Source organism: Citrus sinensis, chromosome 8 (genome assembly GCF_022201045.2).
Source record: "Citrus sinensis cultivar Valencia sweet orange chromosome 8, DVS_A1.0, whole genome shotgun sequence".
NCBI classification, from domain to species: domain Eukaryota; kingdom Viridiplantae; phylum Streptophyta; class Magnoliopsida; order Sapindales; family Rutaceae; genus Citrus; species Citrus sinensis.
The window spans coordinates 27,493,893-27,521,786 of NC_068563.1; the positions used below are offsets into that span (position 1 = coordinate 27,493,893).

Sequence of the window (27,894 nt, forward strand, 5' to 3'; positions counted from 1 at the left end):
TTTCGCTTGCAAAGTGGATAAGGCTTGCTCTCTCCTTCGTCTCCATTTCGCCTTTTTTTAAAAAAAAATAATAATTTCGGTAATGTTGAAATTACTGAGACACCCTCCTCTAATTTTTTCACCTTTTTCCACGTAGGATTTTCAGTTTATCCACTTACAAGCATTGGCAGCTGCAATTTGGTGCATTGGATTTATCTTTAATTGCTCACAATTGCTTTGCTTTTGCAAAGTTGATGGGGGAGAATTCATGGTGCATAGTAGTGAAGTAAAACGTATCGTATAGGAGCCAAATCAATTTTATCCAATTAACTGTAAACTAGATAAACTCCCCTAATAATCGCAGTTTTAAACCAAACGGCATTATTTTTGCCGGCGTGGATGAGTTACACGTGTGGGCGAAGCAGTAAATTTGTAACGTATGGACATGGTAATCCGCTACCGGACAAAGCGTGGCAGGAGTGGGACCGTGGGGGGCAATTTGGGAAGACGAATTTGTCTCTTGCGAGAACAATTTTGTACTGCCCGTTAACGTATTTTGTCGTGACGCGAGATGGTAAAGACTAAGGAAGAGCGGGCGTTGAGGACTTGAACCTGGCCCGGTTCTATAAAAGAGGACAAAGCGGTCCTGTTTAGACGACCGAGGATTTGAGACACGTGTCTTTTATATGTGGGCCGCTACGTGGCAGCCTTCCGCTGAGTATAACTGATCGAGCGTGATGGCACGTGAAGTGGGGCCCTCACTTTGGCTGCAGTGCTTCCAGCTGGTTCTGGCCACTACCCCACTCTGTCTCCCTCCGCTGTCCTATCAAATGCGACACTCGATAATACCATATCAACTTATCTTCAAATTATCTCCTAATATAAAATATCGTAAGGTGAGAAAATTGAAATTTTTTTTGCCCTTTTGGCATTATTCACAGCGTGGAATTTATGATGAAGCTCAATTGTTGTTGAACGTTGAATGGAAATTATGGAAGTTCATGCTTTACCTGTGAAAGAGATATTATTGGTTTATTCCTTTTTTTTATTCCAAATCAAATCCAATTTTATTTCCTTTTTCTAAATTACTCTTTATTCAAAAACGAAAAATTGATTCTAAGATAATGGCTTTTTAGCGGTCGATCACAAGAATAAAAATTAGATGTCTACTTTCCCCCCTAAGTCTTCACGATAATGCTGTTTTAACAAGTGACATCTCAAGGTGTTTATGTGTCATAATGTTCTCCAAATTCAAAAGTTAATTCAAAAAGGCTACAAAACATATTCCAATAATTTTAGCTTTTTAGCCGACCTCCCACTATCGATTAAGTCTACAACTAACTAATTAATTTTTTTTTTTCCAAAAAATATGTGACTCGATCATGCAAAAATAAGGATTTTAGCTTGTCGAGGGAGATCCAATAATTTAAGGTCGATTCGGATTAAGTAGATTACTATTATAATATACTGAAAAATTTCTTTGTAAATATTAATTCATATCGCGAATCAACTGAGACATTCGCTTGTGGATAAAAACTTAAAAAATTAGTAACTTAAAATTCTTAACTGATACATCCATATTGTAATGGTAAACTAAAAGTCCTGTGGTTAACTTGCCGAGCCAAAGTGTGGATATAATAAACTAATTAGAGATTATTAGGTAAGGGTTCCTGCATTATATTATATTAAAGTGTGATTTTGATAACGTTGTGAAATTCTTTTCCTACAATGATATGAAAGTCCATCATATACTTTAATAAAGAACGGGAATCATAAAAAAAGCAATCAATCATGAACTAATATTCCAAATCCAGCCATCATATAAAATAATATAGAGCTACAATAATGGAGATATTGAATTATTAGTTATATATTTACAACTTACAGTTTAATATATGCTGAATCACTACAAGCTCTCTCTATCCTAGCTGTTTTCTTAAAGAATAAATCATACTCTTCACTAGAAACTATAATACCTTTGCAAATGTCTTGTAAATATAGCTAAATATATTTTCTTTATTCCTCATTGGATTAAAAGTGATTAAGTAAAGGTAACTTTCTCTTTCATGAAATATAAGTAGAGTGGATATCTCTTGAATAACAATAATGATACAAAAATCTGAGTTATACTTCATAGAATTAATGAAGAATGGTTCCATTAATTTTCTAATTGGAATATTAATAATAAAATAAAATAATTACAGAAGATTTGTGTGAGAGTTCCTATCAATATACAATTACCCTTAAATTATCTCATTGAGATTACTTAATCCATTATGAAAGATGAGCTTTTGTTTTAATCTCTTTTTTTTTATATATATAAATAAAAACAAAATAAAATGATTCCTTTTGTTTTAAACTAGTGGACCATAATTTATAGAAAGAAGAAACTAACCCACAAGTAAAGATGTGATTAAGTACACAAACTAGATCAAATCACATTGGTTTGGGGGTTTCTTCCAAAAACAAGTTGTAAATTAAAGAAAGTGGTAGACTAATCTCACTTTTGCTTTGCGAGTAAATGATACGTAACATATGGAATTATGGTTTACATGACGCGTTCATTCTTTTTGGTCTTTCAAAATCAAAGCACAAAGCACTCTACTCATAACTAATATTTATCATGCTTTGTGAACCATCCAATTACTAAAGTGATTCCTTTCGCCTATCTCGATTCAAACCCCTTCAATAATGCAGTGGCGAAGATCATTTTTTTTTTCTCAAAAAAGGAGTTTAGATAGGGGTTGTGTTAGGTATGTACTCTCTCTAAAATTATATTTTAATAAACATCTGATATAATAACCATACGCAAGTTAATTAAAAATGTACAATTTCTAAATATTTATACAGAAAAATAGAAATTGTTTTAATTAGCATGGATAGGTCTAATTAGTTAACTTGATATGACTTTTACAGTGATATAAGAAACTGGAATTCTATTTGATGTTCACTTATGTGATACTAAGAAGAAGGAATTGTTTTATTTGTTCAAGCATTATTTATTATTAATATGTCAGACCACTTGATTAAATTATTAGTTCATAGAATATATATAATTAAATAATTAAGCTACTTGATTAAATCCCGCTATACACAGATATGTTTCATAAACATTAGGACAAAATTATTGCGTTTCATATTATTATAAGACCATGTAGTGACCCCACCATCTTAAGTCCTAATCATTCACTTCAAAATTTCAATGCCCACGAAAGGAAAAAATAGTGGGGATAAGGATTTGGGTTCCCTTATTATTAATGGTATCATTTTCAAGCCATTAAGGATGAAATGCCTTTGAGTACTTGTGGGGCATGGCATAAAAACTTAGTGGTAGCTAGCTAGCCAGCTATTTGCTAAAAGCCTAGTGGCTAGTGTTCTTAGATAATGACTTAGACAATGTAAGAGGGCCAGTGCTCAAACAATGGGTAATTTTTAACCTACCTCTGAATGAATAAATTGATATTTTACATTGTATTTTTTAAAAATTTAATTTGTTACACTGCACTCTTAATTTTTTTATTTTCTCAATTAAGTTTAACGGTGAATGGGTAAAATTAAAAGTTCATTCTTTAAATTAATTTTAATGAGAATTCTCTTTATTGTAATTGAAATAAAAATCTTAAAAAAATTAAAGGAAAAATAATAGTGGTGACAATGTATATATAACAAGAAATTTTTTTTATTACAATTGAAATAAAAACCTTTAAAAAATTAAATGAGCTAAAAATTTTATTTTTTTTTTCATATAGAGAGATATTTTTGTTATTCAATTAAAAATTAGATGGAACCGTTAAAAATAACTAAAAAATTAATAGAATTAAGAACATGATACAACGCGTCATTTTTTTTAAATAGACAATATAAAATATCAATTTATTTAAGAATAGGTTACAAATTTCCCTCAGACAATGAAACAAATGCTCTTTCATTGAATCATTAAGTAACATCATTGGATGACGTTTTGTAATTGGAATTAATGGGATAGCATTAATTTTTTAGGGGCAATAAATGTCCCTTTCTTGCCAAAAGTTTGGTGTATGATATTTGCAGTACTGCGGTCCAAAATAGAATAATTGCATGCACGATAATGCTGTTACATGGGTAGCTAGCCTGCCCTTACGACCAATAATATAATTATTGGCAGTTGTCTTCATCAGATGGCACTAATGTGATTTCTTTTGAAATGCTACATGCCAAAATTAGGGTTTGAATATCTGGCTCGGGGTTGGGACCGATTTGTTTTTATTTGTGTGATTTTTTTTTGAAAAGGAAAAAGGAAATTACTTGCTTCACGCAGCTAACTAATAAAACAAAACGAATATTGTACTTAGTTTCTTGGTTGTATATACCGAAAATAACTTTGTAAAAGGCCATGGCACTCCTGTGCCTCAAATGGGTAGTTGTAACTTGCAAGATTTTTTTTTTCTAGATTACTTGCACCATAAAAATTGTTAGAAACAGCATTTTATTCAAAATACAATTTAATTTGTTGAATTAAAAAAAAAACTCCACACATCCACAAAAATTCCAAAACGGTCGCTATTTGAACTTAATTAATTCACTACAGATTTCAAGCAAAAAAAAATAAAAATTGGTAGATACATGTAGGGATGAGCATGGGTTAGTTTGAGTTGTGTTTTAAGTCAATTCAAACCAAATCAGAAAAATTTAGATTCAACCTAAAATCAACTCAAATATTTTTAACTCAACCCAAACCAATCCATTTGAGTTTGGTTTGAATTTTATAATCAAAATATTTTTTTATTTCGACAAATTTAATTATATCAAAGTTATAATAATTGTTAATTGTTATTAAATATTAAATTAATATTAAAATATGAAAAAATATAGTGGATAAAAATTATAAATAATAGATTTTACAATAACTTCATCCTTAAATTAAGGATACTAGAAAATTAAAATAAAATTTAATCACGAAAATCATTATTTCTTAATAAATGAGAATGTAAACTTTAATAATAAATTTCCACAAACATGACATCAACAAGTTAATTAAAATAAAGAAAATAAAAAAACTAATAGTATTAACCATGTTACAACACAAATTCTAATAATGTCCATACAAATCAAAACAAAATAAGACATGCCAACTCAAGTATTAAAGCAATTCATCATAATCATTCTCATTTGCAGTACTTTAATTAAAAGATTCCATGATCAATTAAGTCCGCTCCTTTACCAACAAATAAATAGCCTAAAAAAATTATAATGTTGAATATTTATAAAGATGAGTAAATTTAGAAAAGAACATGATTCATATCAAAATCGTAAGAATAATATCAATTCAAAACTATCGCCTTTGTTGTTACACTTGATCCAAACTCTAAATTAAATAAAAATAAATTAGTAAAAAAAAAAGACTGGTGATAAACAAATATATAATTTTTTTTTTTACTTGTTATGATAAACAATGGAATTGAAATGGTGAGAAATTGAATTTGAATGTGAGATTTTGGAATTAGAAACAATGGAATTAATTTATTTTCTTTTTTGTTTAATTTATTTTCTACGGACATGTCACCTTGAGTTTTAGAAATTGATCCACAACTCATGGATAAACCATACCCAAATTATTATAACATGATTTCTTACATGATAGTCCAAATTTAACTTATTTTCATGATTTACTTAAACCAAACTATTTTACTTGGTTTGGATTTGGGTAAACCCATGGGTCATGGATTTATGCCCACCCCTAGATACACGTGATTCCCATCATGTATGCGTGAATAAAAAATCATTGAGGGGGAACAATTTGCGACTTGAGAATTTCTTGAACGCTTTGAAGGTCGAACAATTGGAAAATGAATCATTATTGTAGATTTGAATTTAAAATTTGTTGAAATTAGAAAAATAAAAGTGAGGAAATATGTTTACATATTTGTTTGCTTAACTGGTATGGTGAATAAGCGTTAAAGTAATATACAAATGTCTTTAATATCAGTAATGTTAATAACATATATTTTTAATAGTAGTAATTTATATATATATATATATACTCGCATATCTCATATATATATATATATATAGAGAGAGAGAGAGAGAGAGAGATATTAAGATCAATTTTTAAAATATAAAGATCCTCACTCGCATATCTCATATACCGGTATCATTATTTTTCAAATCTCATAGCTGTCATTTGCACCATGAGCTAAGCAATCGGCAACTTTTAAAATGTCGAGGCCATGAGCTCGGTGTATTTGATGTATGCAAACGCGGCGATTGAATAGAAACTTTATAACAAAACTAAAAGTCTAAAAGTATATGATAGATTTGGTGTAATTTGGTGATGCGCAAACTCAGAGAAGTACCTTTTTCGATAAATATATTCCATGCTTGACTCACATACCACCTCCATTATTTTTCAATTAAAATATGAATATACACCATGATTATAGAGATATATTTGACACATCAATCTTAGAGAAATGTAGTCAGTGACTTGCATTGATCTAGATCTTCAATCAACTTTATCTTTCAAACGTACCCATGTGTTTGTAGTGACTTTTTTTTTTGAATTACAATATAATACACTGATATCTATAGTTAATAATCTATTGAAACTCTTAAATCAATTATGTACATGTGATTATGTAATCGAGATATTTGGACTTATGATAGATCAAATTTACTCTAAAAAAATTTAAGAAATCAGCCGCTATAACATGTATAGGAGAATACTTAGAACCCTTGACTTGAGAAATTAATAAAATAAGGAGATATCTATCGTTCGACCAAAAAATAATTTTGTTATAATTGCATAGCATTTTTATTAGAATAAGTAATAAACCATAGAATAAGATCTCTCATGATCTGAGCTTTACTGATCTTTTAAAAATCTTCTGCCATGTGTTTTTTTAATGATAGTGTATAGGTAAGATTTAACTTTTTTTATTTTTTTATTTATTAACAACCAATCAGTAATTAAATTATTTATTCAGTACATGATCATATCAGAAGAGAATCTTAATTCATAAACCAATGTTATTATTACACAATGACCGATGGGGCTGTGCATATTAGCCAATTGAGCCGCGGCCACTTCAGTGCATACGAATTGGCACCAATGTGAAACGTTTGGCAAAGGCCCAAAGGCATAGGTATAAATGAGTGATCCAAGAATGATTTTGAGTGGCCAGCGTCCTAGCAACACATTTTGAAGAGAGATTTCCAGCAGTTTTTGAAAACGACTAACGTCTTATTTGAAATTGAGATGCTGTAACTTTTAAACTATAATTACTGTAAAAAATGTAATTATAAAACAAAAATTAATAGTATGTAGTAAATATAAATTTTAAATAATAATTTTGACAAAAATTATTAAACATATAATAGATTTTTTATTACATAAGTAAAAAATCATATTAACATAAATTTCAAGTTACAACAGCTGGTGTTTATTAAATATTTTAGTACTGTAACTTCTAAAGTATAACTGCCCAAACTCAATTTCAAACGAATCCTAAACTGCAATTCCATTTGTATGTAATGAATAAAAAAAATTGATAATGTGTGGCATAAAATTAAGAGAAACCAAAAGGGCATAGGCCGTGACCGAACTGTTTGTAGGTGATCCATTTATATTCTATAAACATGTCATTTCGATGGATCAAATTCGAAATAGGCCACTATGATATGTATTGTCGTCCACAATAATGCTCAGTTCTGATGCCGGAACATCGGCATCACATATTGTAGAATACATATAATTGATTACAAATTCCTTCCCCAGATGCTCCTCTCCTTTTGAATCCACAAAAAAAAAAAAAAAAATTTCAATTACCAACCTTAAATGTTATTGAATTGAGCATATCCTAATTTTATCTTAATAGAAAATTCGAAGGCACCTAAAACCCTTAACACTCTTGAAACAAAACTACAAGGTGTATTTATTTTTCTGATTGGAGAATAGAATAATTGATTGTGTTTACTCTTTAAAAGACTAAGGGAATGAGAATAGACTTTGGTTGAGGCTCATAAATATGAGAATGAAAAATAAGAATCTGATTCCACTAGAGTAAGTAGAAATGAAAATGAGGAATAAATTGATTTTTTTTCTTTAAAAAAACAAAAAATTACTTTTTTAACCCATTTAAATGTCTAATAACAACAACAACAACTAATTTATTCAAAAACTCACAGCATTATGTCAAATATTATAAGTATAACAAACATGCATATGTTTACTTTAAAAGTATATATTTATTTATTTTGTTGGTAAAAATATACATGACTTTAATTTAGGGTATTTTTATAACTCGTATCAATCCATTTAGATTAAACAAAATAAACATATAATGGAAAAATTATTAAGTTCCACTCCCTCATCCAATTCCAGCCTATTTGTGTTCTATCACACTCAATTCCTGCATTGGATTTGAAGTTAGTAAATACACGTAAGTATATTACTATACACACAGCGCTTGGCCAGTATCTTGACAAGATGAAAAGGACAGAAAAAAGAGCAAACAGCAGTCACGCTCTCCATGTCGCGGTTGGCAAATTTTTGCAATAGCTTCGAGTTAAATTCACTGGAATCAGTCATCTGCATGATACTCAACTTTATCTTAAGTTGTTCAGAGGTACCTATCAAAAAAATTCTTATGAGTAACAGGTAACTTGACGGTTAGATTCGCAATAGCTCTTGGCGAAGGTTGAGTTTGAAGTTAGTTTGTCGTGCGGGGCCTTACCATTCATATTCCAAGCTTTGGGTTTTTGAAAGGGACTTTGGTCTTGATTGTCTTGTACCACATTATATGTTTAATATTTTTCGCTTTCTAGCTTCTACTTTGAGGGGTTAGGCTAGCTGTTTTGTACCCCCCTTTCTTGGAGGTTTTTTCTTTTTTTCATTTTTATTTTTATTTATTTTTCTCCCAATTAATAGCAGTTATATAGAACTGTAAAGTGTTCTTTCAATCAAAGTAAGTGGGTTAAATCATCAATGTTATTAGGATAGGAATGTTGCAAACTCTTTGGAGTTCACTGTTAACGCATCCATTATGACATCAATTTCATCAGCTGTAACATGAAATGTGACTCGCGCCAATAAAAAACTAGACTATCGTTTTATAATATTTAGCATAACATAAACTTTTATTCGGTAAGTTCTGTATTTGTTTCTAGCTAGTGTACTAAAGACCTTTCCCGTTAACAATCAATTAAAAAAAAAACACGTATATATAAGCTAAATAAGCAAAAGCCTCATAACAATCAAACGATCACTTTATCTTGTTCTTTCTGATTAGACCTCTGAGGCGTCAAATGTCTTCCATAGGCATAGAAGAAACTGATGCTAAAAATAAAATCAACTCAGAGCTTTATAGTGCTCTGATGATCAAACAAGATGAGCAGAAGGTGATTGAACTCTGCAGAAAAGTCCCTGATCACTCATTGTGCGTGTTTACAATTTATGATGACACAGTACTGCATGTGGCTGCTTACACCAAGAAAAGTGACTTGGTGATGAAGCTACTTGACGAGTTACCCGACCAGTCTCTCGACAAAATGACACGACAAAACAAAGCAGGAAACACTATTCTACATGAGACTGCCTCCAGCAACCATGCTCTCCCCGTCGCAGACAAATTGTTTAGGAAGGTACCCGGACTGCTAGGCATGCGCAATAACAATGGAGGGACTGCTTTACTTCGCGCTGCACACAATGGCAAAATTGAGATATTCAACTTCCTTGCTGAAAAAAATTTCAGGTTATGATCATGCCACTAGGCAGCCCTTTCTTCACCTAATTAAATTATAAAACCAGTGTTCTTCACATTGCGGGTGACTGATTCCAGTGGCTTCATAATTAAATTACAACTCCAGTCCTTCAAGAGCAGTCTTAAGATACAAAAATATGGCAGCGAGAAAGACAACGGAGAAGAAGGAAGAAGCAGTGGCGGAGGAGGAGGAGATGTGGACATTCCATTGTTTCTAGCTACAAAATCAGGATGTGTGGAGATTGCTAAACAAATACTCAAAGTATATCCGCAGTCAGTCGGGTTCATTGACCATGAGGGAAGAAACATACTACATGTGGCAAACAAGTACCGCCAGTTAGAGATCTTTGGGCATGCAGGAAAAATGGAGGCATTGGTTCGGAGGCTTTTTCGAATCGACCACCATGGCAACACCATATTGCATATGGTTGGTAAGGAAAGAAAAGATTATTTACCCGAAAAGACTGAAGGCCCTGCGCTTGTTGTGCAGGAGGATTTGCTTTGGTACGATGTGAGATTAATATCACTAGTTCACTACTACATTGCTAGCTCTTCTAATTATTTTATCATTGTGTTAGAGCTTGAGTTCAATTTCATGTGTTGCAGCGAGTAACAGAAAGCGAGCATACCCTATTTTGTGAATCACCGGAACAACGTGGGGTTTACGGCAGAAGGGTTATTTGATTCTGCAAATTATGACCTTCGTGTTTTATCAAAAGAATGGCTGATTCACACAGCAGAAGGATGCTCAGTCATTGCTGTTCTCATTGCTACCGTACCATTTGCTGCAGCATACACTGTACCAGGTGGTTCAAATGAGAGAACTGGTTACCCTATCCTCATTCATCAACCTTTCTTTGTAGTTTTTACTTTATCTGATGTTCTTTCTCTCACGTCCCCTTTGGCGGCTGTGGTTACATTTCTCTCAGTTCTCACTTCTTCGTTTAGATTAGAGGAATTTGCACTCTCTTCCTAATACAATGACCCTTGGCTTCATATTTCAGTTTTTTTTTTTTTTTTCTTTTCGTGTGCCTTATGATGGTAGCATTTGCAGCAACGGGTCTGCTCATGATTAAAAACAAGGAAAATTCGGCAAAAATCGTGCTGTACGCTTGCTCTTCTATCCCAGTAGGAGTTTTTGCATTAACATATTTCCCTCTATATACCACAACATCAACAAAGAGAGCTATCAAGCACTAAACCAAGATGACAGGGCAGTTCTTGATTCCTTAGAGATTTACAGCTCTACCGAAGAAGATCTCATGTCTTTCCATTAGTACTCAAGCTCGATCTTCTAGTTCTTCCTTTATTCCATGAATTACGTACACATGCCATGCTTAAATTGTGCCTGTTAAAATAAGTTTCTTGCAATAATGAGTTTGCAAATATTTATTGTGTCTTCTAGAAATTCTGCGTGCATGTTGAATTCAAATGCACTGAAAAACGTATGTCGCTTGAATTCCTCCATTTTTAATGGCTTTGACAATATTGATTACGCCTTTGGGGTCGGAGATGAAGTAAAATCTAAGTTGGATAAGCTTCATTAGGGCTTTCAATGACAGGATTCAATTTCCAGTAGAACTTACAGAACTCTTTTTTATATTCTATTGATCCCTTTTCCTTTTTCGTGAATGATGCAAAGAGCGATTCCAATTTATATGTATTTTATTCTCTAAGAAACGACTCTTCACCGGTTTCATTTGCAAATTTTGTGTCTTTCACATTGAAGCCACAGGAATCGGTCACCGCATGCTCCTTCAACTTTATCTTAACAGGTAACTTAATGGTTAAATTTCGGACTTATTCTTTTTCTCCCAATTAAATAGCAGTTATATAGAACTGTTAATTATTCTTTCATTCAAAGTTGTGCGGGATTGGGACAGCACTTTATTTCTGTTTTATTTTAATCAGACTAATTGAAGTTAAAGCTTCAATCTTATTGGGATAGGAATGGTACAAACTCTATGGAGTTCATTGTTAAGGCATCCACTATGACATCGACTGTAACATGAAATGTGACTCACGCCAATCAAAGCTACAGTATCATTTTATAAAATTTAGCAGAACGCAAAGTTTTATTCGGTAAGTACTCAGTCCTCAGTCCTGTGTCATATCTAGTGTACTAAAGACCTTTCCCCGTCAAAATTAAGAGTCAAGTCAAGCTATACTGATACATAAAATATATCCTATGTGTTTCGTTACATTTCTAACTTTTTTGTTACACATCTTAAGAAAATCAATTTTTTTTTTTTAAAAAAAAAGCTTGATGCGATATATTTTTGGGGTGAGCAGAAGGTACTATCCTCAGCCTGAGGTGTCTCCTCCAGAAAGTAATACCTCAAGAGGTATGAGGTTGGTCGTGTGAGTACAGCAGACCTGAGGGTGTTCGAGGAGAGACCAAGATCCAGTTAGACCAAAGACTTAGTCAAAGGTCAACATGTGTTTTTAAAGAACCCGGGCACGAAACCACGCAACGGCAGTTACACTACCCATTCATCCATGATTGCAAAGATACACCGTACATACTTTCACTTCCGAGCCAACAACGATCGTGAGGGAGAGGGAGCCGATAATTCAGGTTGGTTATAAAAGCTACAGAGAATGGAGATAAAAAGGGGTTAGACAATTTCTTAATTGACTTCCAAATACTCTTTCCCTCCTTTTTCTCTTGCTCTTGATAATCCTCTACTTTGTCTACTTTTCTTTCTGAAAATTAGGCTTTTTAATTTGAACATATATAATTAAGCCACGAATTTGTGGCACAAGTTTTTCCAAAAGAGAATCAATTATTGATTTAAGCGTTTGAGGGTTTTCATCGGAAAAATATTTGGCGCCTCTCTAACTGGATATTGTGAGTACAGGTGATTCAACATAGAGAGCTTGTGGTCGAAGTTATCTGTTCGAGTGGGATAGCCGCCGTGCTAAGTCATTTCTCTAATAAACAACATTTAAATGTTGACAAGGATACCTGCTCTCAAGTCTATCGACCAGATTCTGGCATCAACAATATACAATATAACCTCTATAAATTAATACTCGATAAATTAATAATCTCTATAATATAATTATTTTTTGCGGTCCCGACTTGGGCCCTGAAGCTAAATTAATAATTTTGATAAATTAATAAGATAATAATTTTTCTGAGAACTCCTATATAATTCTGTGGTCCCATTTATATCATAAATTAATAAATTTAAAAATTAAAAATACTGTAAAATTACAAATATAACTGAATATGTCAATTTATTAAAATATGAGTCTATTGTAACTTGTTTTTTTTTCTTGAAATTTAATTCTAGTTGAATCTCATCTCTAATTTTTCTTAAATTCTATTGATTATATTTGTAAAATACAATGAATTTTTAGTCAATTAAATGTTAGTTCTTTGTACTATGAACAAACTCTATAAATTAATAAATTATTAATTTATCGATTAATTAATATCTCTTTTAATTAATAAATTTCTATGGTCCCGACATTATTAATTTATAGAGGTTATATTGTATTGATAGAGATGAAGCGCAATAATTTTGCCTATAAAAATTTACGGCTTCAAACTTTATCTAGGACGATCCATATTCAAGCACAAGATGCCGTGAATATATAGAATAAAGAACATTATTGGACGAACAAGTTCTTAATTTTCAATTAGCAATCGTGAATTCTTAACTGTTTTTGAATTAAGCATATTCCAAACTCAGTGGAAATCTTAGGGCACTAATTAAAGTGTGTGTGTGTGTGTGTGTGTGTGTGTGTGTAGGTTTGTATGTAAGTATCAATTTACTTAAGTTCTATCTTGGGAAACTTCAAAATACCTAATAAGCGAGCTATGAGCTGTATCACAGAAGAAGTTGATGCCAGACATAAAATAAACTCGGAGCTATTCGATGCTCTGATGATTTCAGAGAACGAAAAGAAGGTGATAGAAGTGTGCAGAAAAATTTCAGATCATGCGTTGCATGTACTAACAGTACACGATGACACGGTGCTGCATATGGCGACATATTTCAAAAGAGATGATTTAGCACTGAAGCTGCTTGATGAGATTCCTGAACTTTACATCCACAAAATGACTCGTCAGAATAAAGCAGGAAACACTGTTCTACATGCGACAGCTACCAGCAGTCGCGCTCTCCCTGTTGCCGATAAATTGTTGAGGAAAGCTCCTGGGTTGCTAGGGATGCGTAACAACAATGGCGAGACTGCTCTATTTCGTTCTGCACGTTATGGTAAAGCTGATATATTTAACTTTCTTGCTCGTAAAATTGCTGGTTATGATCAGCCCAGTAAGCAGCCGTTTCTTCAGAGGAATGATCAGTCCACTGTTCTTCACATGGCTATTGTTTCTCAACACTTCGGTAACTTCATACTTAAGTATTATTTTATCTTTTTTATTGTATCGTTCAATCTTTTTGCATATCCTCATCCTTCCAAGCGTACAATTATCATGCTGTTAGCGTGCAAAGGTCATTCGTTAACAGGAAAAAACCCGTAAAAAATTGAAAAATAGCTTAAATTAAGGTCAGTGAAGGAAAATAACACACTTATCATTTTTCTTAGGTAAATAGACGGCTGCAAAATGATTTTGGAGACTGAGACGCATTATTTTCAGAAATGGTCATATATACCAATTTTAGGACACAGATGACAATATTTTTTTTGAAATAAATTTTGAAAGTATGTGTTACCATTTTTTAACACAAAAGGGGTATGCGAGTCTCACAAATTTATAAATTTGTGTGACAATTTCTAAAAGTAATGCAGTGTCTGTGGCCGTTTTATTAAACCACGGGGTTCAGTGTCTATTTGCTTATTCCTTAGTTTGATAGCTAAAAATTGGTATTGTGGTAAAAATTGATTTAAGCAATCTGTCTCGCCGGATAGGTGCTCAACAAGCTATCAATGAACAATCAACACGCAATCGACACGAGATTTACATGTCTATTGTTTGTCTAGCGCGATAGATTTCTGAAGGATATCAAAATGCTCTCTTCCCACCCCCCCCCCCCCCCCCCCCCCCTCTTTTTTCTAATAGAGAAAAAGAGCAAGTAGAATACTTTTGTGAAACTGATTGAATTAAAAAATTCAAATGCAAGAACAGAATTGGCACTGGAAATTGCAAAGGAATACAAGTATTTAATAGGGGAAAAAGATATTGACGGGATGACTGCACTTCAGCTTCTCTCGTGCAAGCCAGAAGCTTTTAAACTCAAGCAAGAACGTGGATTCTTCAAGAAACTCTTGCATTTTCGTAAGCTTCCTTAGCAACTTTCATGTGCTCTGTGTTTTTCCTTCTTTGCTCGTCTATAGCTGTCTGGAATTGAAACAATCATGCTTTAATTTCATGACCTCCTTGGGGCAATTGTTAGCTCTCATATTTCTTGAAAAGTGAAATTCAGTTGTGATTCATCCTGGAGAGAAGAAACTCAAAGAGAAGAGAGACAATATGCAGCAGTTGTTGAGCTTGCCAAGTTTCTAATAGAAAGAGACACCTCATGGGAAGTTACAACTCCAATCCGAGACAAAGGCAGGCCTAAAATACACAAATACGGCTCAGCCAGCGAGAAAGGCAGCGAAGAAGAAGGAGGACGCAGCGGCGGCGGAGATCATGTAGACACCCCATTGTTTCTGGCAACAAAATCAGGATGTGTAGAGATTGTTAAACAAATACTCCAAATATATCCGCAATCACTCGGGTATATTGATCATGAAGGAAGAAACATACTACATGTAGCAATCAAGTATCGCCAGTTAGAGATCTTTGAGACCGTACGCAAAATGGAGGCATTGAGTCGGAGGCTTGTTTCAAAGATTGACAACAATGGCAACACCATTTTGCATACGGCTGGAGAGAAAATAAAAGATTATATACCTGAAAAGATGGAAGGCCCTGCACTTGTTCTGCAGGAGGAGTTGCTTTGGTACGAGGTGAGAACTATTATCAATACTCCATTGCTACCTCTTCTAATAATTTATCATCGTACTGATGCTTGAGTTCAATTTGACGAGTTGCAGCCAGCAAAGGAAGCGAGCATACCACATTTTGTGTATCACCGGAACAATTTGGGGCTTACGGCAGAAGGGTTATTTGCTGCTGCGAATAATGAGCTTCGTGGTTCATCAAAAGAATGGCTGATTCACACAGCAGAAGGGTGCTCAGTCGTGGCTGTTCTCATTGCTACCGTTGCATTTGCTGCAGCATACACGGTACCAGGAGGCTCAGATGACAGTACCGGTTACCCTATCCTCATTAATCAACCTTTCTTTGTGGTTTTTACCATCTCTGATATTCTGTCTCTCACGTCCTCTTTGGCGGCTGTGGTTACATTTCTCTCAATTCTCACTTCCCCGTTTAGATTAGAGGACTTTAAGCACTCTCTTCCTAACAAGATGACCCTTGGCTTTACATTTCTTTTTTTTTCCGTGTGCCTTATGATGGTAGCATTTGCAGCAACAGTTCTGCTCATGATTAAGAACAAGGAAAATTGGGCAAAAATCGTGCTGTACGCTTGCTCTTTTGTCCCAGTAGGGATTTTCGCACTAACATATTTCCCTCTATATACCACAACATCAACAAAGAGAGCCATCAAGTACTTAACCAAGATGACAGGGCAGTTCTTGGTTCCTCAGAGATTTACAGCTCTACTGAAGAAGATCTCATGTCTTTCCAATAGTACTCGAGCTCGATCCTCTAGTTCTTCCTTTGTTCCGTGAATTATGTACACATGCCACGCTTAAATTGCGCCTGTTAATAATAAGTTTCCTGCAATAATGAGTTTGCAAGTCTTTATTGTCTTCTAGAAATTCTGCGTGTATACTGAATTCAAATGCACTTAAAAAGTATGTCGCTTGAATTCCTCCAGTTTTAATGGCTTTGAAAATATTGATTACGCCTTTGGGGTCGGAGATGAAGTAAAATCTAAGCTGGATAAGCTTCGTTAGGGATTTCAATGACAGGATTCAATATGCAGGAGAAGCCACACAACTCTTTTTTGTTTCTATTGATCCCTTTTTCTTTTTCGTGAATGATGCAAAGAGTGATTCCAATTTATATCTATTTTATTCTCTATGAAGCCACTCTTCACCGGTTTCATAGTGATGCCAGTTAGCAAATTTTGTGCCTTTCACATTGAAGCCACAGGAATCGGTCACCTGCTTGCACCTTCAACTTTATCTTAGCAGGTAACTTAATGGTTAAATTTCGGACTTGTCCTTTGTCTTGCAATTAAATAACAGTTATATAGAACTGTTAATTATTCTTTCAAAAGTTGTGCGGGAGTGGGACAGCACTTTAGTTCTGTTTTATTTTAATCAGACTAATTGAAGTTAAAGCTTCAATCTTATGGGAATAGGAATGGTACAAACTCTATGGAGTTCACTATTAAGGCATCCACTATGAATGTGACTCACGCCAATAAAAGCTAGAATATCATAATACAAAGTTTTATTCGGTAAGAACTCAGTCCTGTATCATATCTACTGTACTAAAGACCTTTCCCCGTCAACAAGCAATTTAAACCCAACATATAATATAAACCAATTAAGCTTCTCATAACAATCAATTAGTCACTTATCCTAACCTTCCTCAAATTTGAAACTGCTCAGCCTTCAAATGTCTTCCATAGGCATGGAAGATACTGATGCTAAACTTAAAATCAACTCAGAGCTTTATAATGCTCTGATGATCAAACAAGATGAGCAGAAGGTGATTGAACTCTGCAGAAAAGTCCCTGATCATGCATTGTACGTGTTTACAATACATGACGACACAGTACTGCATATGGCTACTTACACCAAGAAAAGTGACTTGGTGATAAAGCTACTTGACGAATTACCTGACCAGTCTCTCGACAAAATGACACGACAAAACAAAGCAGGAAACACTATTCTACATGAGACTGCCACCAGCAATCATGCTCTCCCTGTCGCAGATAAAGTGTTAAGGAAGGCACCGGGGCTGCTAGGCATGCGCAATAACAACGGAGAGACTGCTTTGCTTCGCGCTGCACGCTATGGCAAAGTTGATATATTCAACTTCCTTGCTGGCAAAATTTCTGGTTATGATCATGCCACTAGGCTGCCCTTTCTTCACAGAAATGATAAAACCAATGTTCTTCACATTGCCATTCTTTCTCTGCATTTTGGTAAGTGATTTCAGTATACATATCATTATCAAGTTTTTGATCACTTCTTGATTGCGAACAAAATGCAATAACAGATTTAGCCCTGCTGATTGCGAACGATTATAAGTACTTAATTGATGAGAAAGATGTGGATGGGATGACTGCTCTTCAGCTTCTCGCATGCAAGCCTGAAGCTTTTAGTCGCAAACATGTGGAAGGAATTCTCAAGAAGCTAATCAGTTGCGGTAAGTTTCCTTACTTCCAATGTGATTTTAATTTTCCTCTTCTTTGATTTCCTTCATTTGGTTGGAAATAAATTATGAAGTAATATTGTCTTAGGTACTCCCAGTTGTATGCACTAAACTTGTGTTTGTTGAAAAGTTAAATATACTTGTAGTTTGGCCCAAAGACAAGAATATCGACAGGAAAAGCGACAACGTGAATTAGCTAAGGAGCTTGCCAAGTTTCTAATTTTTAGAGATACTTCATGGGAGGTCACTGAATCAATCCAGGACCAAAGTAGGCCTAAGATACACAGATATGGGGCAAATCCTAGTGCCTCATCTCGTGATCAGAAAGGGATTGCTGAAGTCTCGGCCATCGATCATGCTGAAACCCCTCTGTTTCTAGCAACAAAATCAGGATGTATTGAGATTGTTAAGGATATACTCAGTGTATACCCTCAAGCAGTTGAACATATAGATGATGAAGGGCGAAATATATTACATGTCGCGATTAAGTACAGGCAGTTGGAGATTTTTGAGCGTGTAGTGCAAATGGAAATACCACTGCGAAGGCTAGTTCGAAAAATAGACTACAATGGCAACACCATATTCCACATGGCTGGGATCAAAAGAAAAGATTATGTACCTGAAAAGATGGAAGGCCCTGCTCTACTTTTGCAGGACGAGTTGCTCTGGTACGAGGTGAGATTTATCATATCTCTAATATATCTCATGATTTAGTAAATATATATCCTGATTTAGTAAATATAATTTTAAGTGAGAAATGTGTATATACGTAAAATGATTTTATTATGTGTTTTTGCAGCGAGTGAAGAGTGTGACAATGCCCCATTTCCTGAACCACCGGAACAACATGGGGTTCATCCCGGAAGAGTTATTTTCTATTGCAAATAATGAGCTTCGTGCTCAATCAAAACAATGGTTGATACACACAACAGAAGGATGCTCAGTGGTGGCAGTTCTCATTGCTACCGTGGCCTTTGCTGCTGCATACACAGTACCAGGAGGTTCAAATGAGAACACTGGCTATCCAATCCTCATTAATCATCCTTTCTTTGTTGCTTTCACCGTCTCCGATGTTCTATCTCTCACATTTTCGTTGGCAGCTGTGGTTACATTTCTCTCAATGCTCACATCCCCTTTCAGATTGGAAGACTTTAAGCACTCGCTTCCTAATAAAATGATCATGGGCTTCACATTTCTGTTTCTTTCTGTGTGCCTTATGATGGTAGCATTTGTAGCAACAATTCTGCTTATGATAAAGAGCAAGGAAAGTTGGGCTAAAATTGTGTTGTACACTTGCGCTTTCATCCCAGTTGGAGTGTTTGCACTCTCTTATTTTCCTATATACATAACAAAATCAGTAACAAGAGGTCTCAATTATTTACGGGACAAGGCAAAAGTATTGGTCCCTCAGTGGCTTGTAAACATATTTTGCTTCTCATCCAACAGTTTTAAGGTGAAAGCTACAAGTTCTTCCATCCCATGAAATTCTGGACTTCAGCTTGCAGTCTTCTTATGTTAGAATTGAATAAATCAGACATTGATTTGGGTTTCATTATTTAGGAACTTCGGGTTGAATTTGGAGTTTTCAATTTGTAAATTTTCCTTTTATGTGTGGTGATAATTCACTGTGACTTATTATCATTGATGTCTTATATATATGTGTGTATATATTAAAAAACCATCAATAAAGTGAGTCCCAACAAATTAATCTTTCGAATTTTCCTTACTCTTATTTGCATGCGTGAATTGTTTGTGTTGGTTTATCTTAAACAAAAAAGAGTCGTTACTATTCCAAGCTAAAGAAAGTTAAAAAAAGGAAAAAAAAAAAAAGAGATAAAAAAGGAGAGAGATGGAAGCCAAGTAGCAAATCTTGGAAGCTAAAATAAGGCAAGACATTGATAGGCTTGCGGCGTTTGCATGTTTTGTTTTTCTTTCAAGCAATTGCGAAGAAAATTAAGTTGGACGCATTTTTTTCAACTTTTGATTGCAAGTTTCTTTATTTTCGATGTTGAGCGCATTAGTTAAATCTCTTTCTTACGTGGGGATAGAAGTCTCATTTCAGGATTAGTGTTTATGTTGAGATCTTAGGTCTTGTTTAGGATCGAGGTACTGTAACTTTTAAGTTATATCTGCTGTAGAAAAAAAAATTATAATTATGAAACAAAAATTAATAATATATAGTAAATATACATTTTAAATAATAATTTTAACAAAATTATTAAAGATATAATATATTTTTTATTATACAAGTGAAAAATCATATTAAAATAACTTTTAAGATACAGCAGCTAGTGTTTACCAAACACTTTAATACTATAGCTTAAAAGTTACAGCTACCCAACCTCAATTCCAAACGCACTCTTAAACTCATTTATCTTGTCTCTAAGTGCACTCTAAACATAATGGAACTTTTTTACTCATATATGAATGTGGTCTCACATATACTAAGGTGGCGTTTGTTTTTTAACTTAATGACTTAAAGTGACTTAACTTAATTAATTAAGTTAATTAGAGGTGTTTGTTTTTATAACTTAATGAGACTTTTTAGATAATTTTGACCTAATAAAATAAGCTAATTTTTTTGGCTTTTTACTTAATGGAGAAATCTGAATTAAGTTAATTACTTGCTAATGTCAAAAATATCCATGTTTTATAATTTATTTTTTAAGTCTATCCCAAAACTCACCCATAGATATTTACCCCACATAAAAATATCCCTATTTTTTCTTTCTTATATTATATACGATAAAATTTGAAATTTATGGTATTTTATATATTAAAATTCCAAAATAATTATGTATTCACTTGAATATAGTTTTACTTATAAATGTTAAAATATTGTGGTATTTAATATATTATTTATTTGCCATTCAAATTTAATAAGGATACAAATGTAAAAGTACATATTTTCAGTTTTTTAAGTTGAAAAAAACAAACAAGTTAATACTTATTTTTCGAGATTCAGACGAAAAAATAAACATATTATTTAGATTTAGAAATTCAAATCTATTCAGAATTCAGACTAATTCAGGTATATTCAGATTTCAGATAAAAAAATAAACGCCACCTAAGTGAGCTGCATAAATTAGGTCAAACCTATAAAATTTCTCTTATTTTTCATTAAATCTTAACGTGTGAAATTGTTTCTCATTTTTCTTCTTGGCTATAAGAGATTCATCTAGTGGATGACTATATTATTGGTATTAGAATATTGGGAGATTACCAGTTTCTACGCTATTGAGATCATTCTATACCACTTACCTCATATTATTTTCATAATATTTAAAACCCCTCTCCATATAAAAAGTTTGTTAGAAAATAGGCTTGATATTTTATCTTGGAAATATAGAATAATAGTTATTATAATTTAAAAAAATACAAAAAATACCTTATTATTAATTTTTTATTTACATCGAAACCTATATTTTTTATGTTTAGTATGTAACTTCTTTTATTTTTATTTATATAATTCATTTAATTTATAGTTAATATAAATAAAAGTGTATTAGAAAATAAAAGTAATACTATGTAATGAATGTCATTGGATATCACGAAAACAGTAGGAAGAGATGAGATGTGATATATATTAATTTTAATTAAAAAAATTAATAATTTCTCCCGACAGTTTTAAACTTTGCACGATGGATGGCCCTCTTAAGCCTTTTCATAGACAACGATTCTTTTCTCATTTTTTTTTCTTTTTTGCTTTTTAAGTTGAAGTTGTACAGAATAATTCCACTCATCAATAATAATTTATTCTGTAAACAGTCATTTGCAAATTTTAACCTAGAAGAAGCTATCTGCATGTTTTTCACGTTGAAGTCGCCGAAATCAACTAACTTTGTCTTAGTGGGAACTTAATTTTTTTTTATGGTTAATTAAACTCTCAACACAATGGTACATGAAGCAATTACAGAGCAATAATCTTGATGGGTTTTCTGTAAAAGTTGGTGGGGTTATATGCTCTTTCGACAAATTAAAGATATTCAATCCTATCAAAGATAGGAATAGTATAAACTTTGTTGGGTTGAGTTACACCTCATCATATCAACTTTAGCGAAAAATGAAAAAGGTGAATCACGCGATAATAGTTAATTCAATAACCCCAACTAAGTAACCACTTGGGCTTAGCCCAAGTGGCTAGAGCCCCTTCCTCACAAATGTGAGAGAAGGGGTTCGAGCCTCCGCAGTCGCATTGTAGGTGTTTAATTTAAATATTCTTCCTTGGAGCCTTTGAGCTCGAGTGAAGACAGTTTTTCTTCCAGGATGAGAGTTTGACATCCCTCGAATATTTGAGAGGGTTAAAAATCTGAGCGGTGTCATATCAACATTCATATCAATATGGCTCAGTATAAATATATAATTGTACATATCAATTATACTCTCATGTAATATGAGTTGTAATTTGAACTGTAATTTGAGCAATAGTCTCATGTAATAAAAAAAAAATAACCCCAACTAAGTTACATTCTTATTAGCATCTAATAATTAGATACGTGTGGTTTATTCTTTACACACTACCTTGGCATTCGTTTTTTTTTTTTTTTCGAAATCTAAATAGACTTAGGATGCGTTTGTGATTGAGGTGTTGTACTTTTTAAGCTACAACTACTGTAAAGAAAACTGTAATTATAAAATAAAAGTTAATAATATATAATAGATTTTCTATTATACAAGTGAAAAATCATATCAATATAGCTTCCAAGCTACAACAGTTAGTATTTACCAAACAATTTAGTACTATAACTTTTAAGATACAGCTGCCCAACCTCAATCTTAAGTTAATCTAAATTTTAAATAAATCTGAATGTTTCAATCTGAATTATATATTTAATTTTTTTTTTGTCTGAATCTTTGGAAGATAGTATTAAATTACTTTTTTTTTCAACTTAAAAAAACTAAAAATGTATTTTTATTTTTGTATTTTTATTAAATTTGAATTTCAAATAAATAATACATATATCCCAAAGAACATAAATACCGTAATATTTTAATATATATAAGCAAAACCACATTCAATTGAATACATAATAATTATTGAATTATAATATATAAAATAGCATGAGTTTCAAATTTTATCACAAATTCTCAATAATAGTACATAATATAAGGTGAGATTATTAATGGGTAAATGTTCATGGGTGGATTTTGGAATAGGCATGTAAAATAATTTATAAAATAGGGATATTTTTAACATTAGATATTAGTTGGCTTATTCAAATTTCTCTATCAAGTAAAAAGTAAAAAAAAAAAAAATTTTTATTAAGTCAAAATTATCTAAAAAGTCTCATTAAGTTATAAAAACAGACACATCTACTTAACTTAATTAATTAAGCCGCTTTAAGTCATTAACTTAAAAAACAAACATTCTCTAATTTTTTTTATATGATGTCACTATTTAATCGATAAAACAAATTTATTTTGCTGAGGAAAATTTTCTATTTATAAGTCTCAGTGATTCTCATTATCACAGTTAATGTGAGACATAATTCATCGTAACTGTGACACAGCCTCTAGGTTTTTTTTCCCTCCAATTCTTTTAGCATTTTATGTCCTAAATTATTTATTATGATTTGTCAATGAAGTCATTATATTTTATGAAATTCAGAAATAAGATGCAGTAGAATTTAGAAATTGTAATAAGAACTAAAAAAAAAATGAAAAAGTTGATTACCATTTGGTGATGCACTTGAATACATTAAATAACAACATAAACATATTATTTAGTTGTTGTACGATTGGCATGGTATTTTTAAATGTACATGAGATTTTCACAGTAAAATAGATGTATGCAAGAAGCAAACTAGCAGAGTATTGTCAAACAAGTGTACCCTAGTTGAGTACTAATATACTTTCCCCACATTAACAAGCAAATTGTATACCCAACGTATAAACCGATTAATTGGCAAGCTTATAAGTCATAACTAATCATCTTTCACATCACAGGCTTCTTTGGCATCTTTTTCTCCAACTCAACTTCTCTGATAATGATGCGCTCTGTTATAGAAGATACTGGTTCTAAACACAAGATCAACGCAGAGCTCTACAATGCTCTGCTGATCAGAGAAGATGAGCAGAAGGTGATAGAGCTTTGCCGAAAAGTTCCCGATCATGCCTTGTACATTTTAACAATCCACGATGACACAGTTCTGCATATGGCTACTTATTCCAAAAAAAGCAACTTAGTGCTGCAGCTTCTCGACGAGTTACCCGACCAATATCTCGACAAAATGACGCGACAGAATCAAGCAGGAAACACCATTCTACATGAAACTGCCACGAGCAACCATGCGATTCCTGTCGCTGAAAAGCTGTTAAAGAAAGCCCCGGGGCTGCTAGGCATGCGCAACAACAATGGAGAGACTGCTCTACTTCGTGCTGCCCGATACGGCAAAGGTGATATATTCAACTTTCTTGCCGGTAGAGTTTCTGGGTATGATCTCGGTACTAAGCTGCCGTTTCTTCACAGAAACGATAAGACTAATGTTCTTCACATTGCCATTCTTTCTCAGCACTTTGGTAAGTTTTCAAAATTATTCCCTAGTGCCCTGGTTTGACGATCAAATTAAATTTTGAGTGTCCTTATGTATTTCTATCTTTGTTTATAACTGTATTCTTCTTTTTGAAATAGCTTTGGCCCTGCAAATTGCGAACGATTACAGGTACTTGATTGAAGAGCAAGATGTGGATGGGATGACTGCTCTTCAGCTTCTGGCATGCAAGCCTGAAGCTTTTGATCGCAAACGTGCTGAAGGGTTTTTCAATAAACTAATCTATTATGGTGAGGTTTTCTTAATAAAATCTAAATGTAATTTTCGTTTTTGCCTCCGTCTTTCTGGGAAACATTGAATTATTTATTGCTTCTGATTTGCCTTTTATTTTTCTATTGGTTTTGAAATTAAAATAAGATATTGTTAAAAGATACTAACAAAATAATTCCTTCTTTGAGAGTTTAGATTTGAATAATATTGTTTACTTTTTAAATCACTTTCCCGACACTCTTTACAAGAAGAAGAAAATTCTAATGGAAAGTGCTTATTTATGCAATTGTTAACTCTCTTTTCTTTTAATTTTTTTCTTTTTTTTGTTTGGTGGAAAAGTTAAATATAATTGTAGTTTGAGCCGAAGAGCAGAATTTGAAGAGGAAGAGCGGCAATGTAAATCGGCTATGGAGCTTGCCAGGTTTCTAATTAGAAGGGATACTTCATGGGAGATTACTGATTCAATCCAAGACCAGAGCAAGCCTAAAATTCATAGATATGGGGCAAATCCTAATGCCTCATCCGTTGATCAGAAAGGGATTGGAGAAAGCACCGCTATCGATAATGCTGAAACCCCTCTGTTTCTAGCAACAAAATCTGGATGTCTAGAGATTGTTAAAGAAATATTCAATGTATACCCCCAAGCAGTTGAGCATATTGATGATGAAGGAAGAAATATATTGCATGTAGCTATCAAGTATCGGCAGCTAGAGATTTTTGAGCTTGTAATCCAAATGGAAGTGCCAATGCGAAGGCTAGTCCGGAAAATTGACAACGGTGGCAACACTTTACTGCACATGACCGGAATCAAAAGAAGTGATTATGTACCTGAAAAGATGGAAGGCCCGGCTCTAGTCTTGCAGGAAGAATTGCTTTGGTACGAGGTACGATTTCACTAATCCCATTCACTTAAGCTCTTGGTAAGTTTAGATTGTCAGGAAAAGATCCTAATTTTGCTATTAACAAACTTTGTTGGTTCTGGTGTGTATTGCAGCGTGTAGAGGAAGTGAGCATGCCCCATTTCAGGAATCACCGGAACAACATGGGGTTCACCCCGGAAGAGTTGTTTGCTACTGCAAATAATGAGCTTCGCGCTCAATCAAAAGAATGGTTAATACACACAGCAGAAGGATGCTCAGTGGTGGCAGTTCTCATCGCTACCGTGGCCTTTGCCGCTGCATACACTGTACCAGGAGGCGCAAATGAGGAAACCGGCTATCCAATCCTTCTTCGTCATCCTTTCTTTGTGACTTTCACTGTCTCCGACGTTCTATCTCTCACATTCTCTTTGGCTGCAGTGGTTACGTTTCTCTCAATCCTCTCATCCCCATTTAGATTACAAGATTTCAAGCAGTCTCTTCCGAATAAGTTGACAATGGGCTTCGCATTTCTGTTTCTTTCTGTGTGCCTTATGATGGTAGCATTTGCAGCAACGATACTGCTCATGATTAAAAATAAGGAACATTGGGCAAAAGTCTTGCTGTACACTTGCTCTTTTATCCCAGTGGGAATCTTTGCACTATCCTATTTCCCTATTTATATAACAAAATCGATTGCTAGATCGTGCAAGAAATTCAGCAGCAAGACAGGGCTGCTGGTTCCTCAGTGTTTTGCCTCTCTTCTGAAGAGGATCTTTTGCTTCTCCGAATGTTTGAACGACAAAAGCACCAGCTCTTCCATTCCATGAGCTTCGACGGTTAAATCTGAATGGGCAGTGTGCGAAATTGTTAATCTTGGTCATTTGACTCCTTGTTATCAGGAGTCTGTGTGTCTTAAGTTATTACCGGATTCTATTGATTTGAATAAAGATGATGCATTGTGTTGGCAAATGTTTATAGTCATTGTAGTAAAAATGTGAGTGCACGAGGCATCATTGAAAGAATCGAATTGCTTGAGTAATTTCATATTCTTCAAAAACACCCACGATCAATTTAGGTTAATTGTACATATCCCAGGCGGGGGAATTTAGGACTAATAAAAATGAATGATTAGAATCATCTCCAAGTGTTTTTTTCTGCTATTCTCTTAATTTTTCAAAATTAATTAAAAAAGTTGGTTTAATTGTAAATAAATAAATAAAATTAGTTTGATTGTCATTTGTCAACATCAAAATTTAAAATTAAATTTTAGTCACTTATTTCACTAGGAGAGATTAAAAGAGAAAAAAGAATAGGAGTTATTGAATGTTGTCTTTATTTGAATTTGAATTTATGTGTAAGAAGCGTTGCATATCAAGGAATCCGATGATAAGTCAATCATTATGAACAATGTGGTGCAAATGTTATGACATGTTAGTTAGATAATGTAACATTTGAAGACGAGCCGTTTTTATGTACGGGCAACCTTGTGCATTTTGTCCAAAAAAATTTAATTTTCAAAACTCCCACGAAAACTAGAAATGGCAAAAAATTATGGGCCTGACCCGGCCTGTAAAGGGTCCATCAAGACCCGCGGACTTTAGGCCCAGGCCGCAACAAATGAGCCTAATCTTGGACTGAAAATTTAAAAGCTCATAGTGGATGAGTCTGGATATGGGCTCATGGGAAAAGCTCTTTGGATGACAGGGATGCGTAACAACAATAGGGAGACTGCTCTGTTTCGTTCTGCACATTATGGTAAAGCTGATATACTTAACTTTCTTGTTGGTTATAATCAACCAGTAAGCAGCCGTTTCCTCGGAAGAATGACCACTCCACTATTCTTTACATGGCTATTATTTCTCAACACTTCGGTAAATTCGTACTTAAGTATTATTTTATTTTTTTATTGTATCGTTCAATCTTTTTGCATATCCTCATCCTTCCAAGCATACAACTATCATGCTGTTAGTGTGCAAAGGTCATTCATTAATAGGCATGGCAAAAATCCCCATGGGGACGGGCCCCTCGAGGATTTTTTTTTTCCATTTGAAGAGGGTATGAAGACAGTTTTATACCTAAATTCTTATTGGGAAAAGGGATGATTTTTTACCCAATTTATTTTTTGGGGAAGGGCATGGATAAGCTTGAATCCCCATCTCTCCCCCCACCAAAATTCCCCATTT

General features: G+C 33.6%; 4 protein-coding genes across 4 annotated transcripts; all 4 read left to right on the top strand.

Annotated features, from left to right (window-relative positions):
* Nucleotides 1-9,261: 9,261 nt before the first annotated feature.
* LOC107178332 (ankyrin repeat-containing protein ITN1-like) lies at nucleotides 9,262-10,692 on the top strand. Its single transcript, XM_015533298.1, has 3 exons — nucleotides 9,262-9,707; nucleotides 9,795-10,227; nucleotides 10,333-10,692. The coding sequence occupies exons 1-3, from the start codon at nucleotides 9,262-9,264 to the stop codon at nucleotides 10,690-10,692; spliced, it is 1,239 nt and encodes a 412-aa protein (XP_015388784.1).
* Nucleotides 10,693-13,470: 2,778 nt separating this feature from the next.
* On the top strand, nucleotides 13,471-16,504 carry LOC102626055 (ankyrin repeat-containing protein At5g02620-like). The gene is made up of 4 exons (XM_006488026.3): nucleotides 13,471-14,074; nucleotides 14,818-14,967; nucleotides 15,106-15,644; nucleotides 15,732-16,504. Exons 1-4 carry the CDS (start codon nucleotides 13,546-13,548, stop codon nucleotides 16,428-16,430), a joined length of 1,917 nt encoding a protein of 638 aa, XP_006488089.1. The 5' UTR covers nucleotides 13,471-13,545; the 3' UTR covers nucleotides 16,431-16,504.
* Nucleotides 16,505-16,989: 485 nt separating this feature from the next.
* Nucleotides 16,990-19,807, top strand: LOC102626345 (uncharacterized). Its single transcript, XM_006488027.4, has 4 exons — nucleotides 16,990-17,860; nucleotides 17,935-18,084; nucleotides 18,221-18,765; nucleotides 18,890-19,807. The coding sequence occupies exons 1-4, from the start codon at nucleotides 17,329-17,331 to the stop codon at nucleotides 19,571-19,573; spliced, it is 1,911 nt and encodes a 636-aa protein (XP_006488090.1). The 5' UTR covers nucleotides 16,990-17,328; the 3' UTR covers nucleotides 19,574-19,807.
* A 4,174-nt stretch (nucleotides 19,808-23,981) lies between these two features.
* On the top strand, nucleotides 23,982-26,680 carry LOC102627103 (ankyrin repeat-containing protein At5g02620-like). Its single transcript, XM_006488030.4, has 4 exons — nucleotides 23,982-24,609; nucleotides 24,722-24,871; nucleotides 25,191-25,735; nucleotides 25,846-26,680. Exons 1-4 carry the CDS (start codon nucleotides 24,078-24,080, stop codon nucleotides 26,536-26,538), a joined length of 1,920 nt encoding a protein of 639 aa, XP_006488093.1. The 5' UTR covers nucleotides 23,982-24,077; the 3' UTR covers nucleotides 26,539-26,680.
* Nucleotides 26,681-27,894: the final 1,214 nt, after the last annotated feature.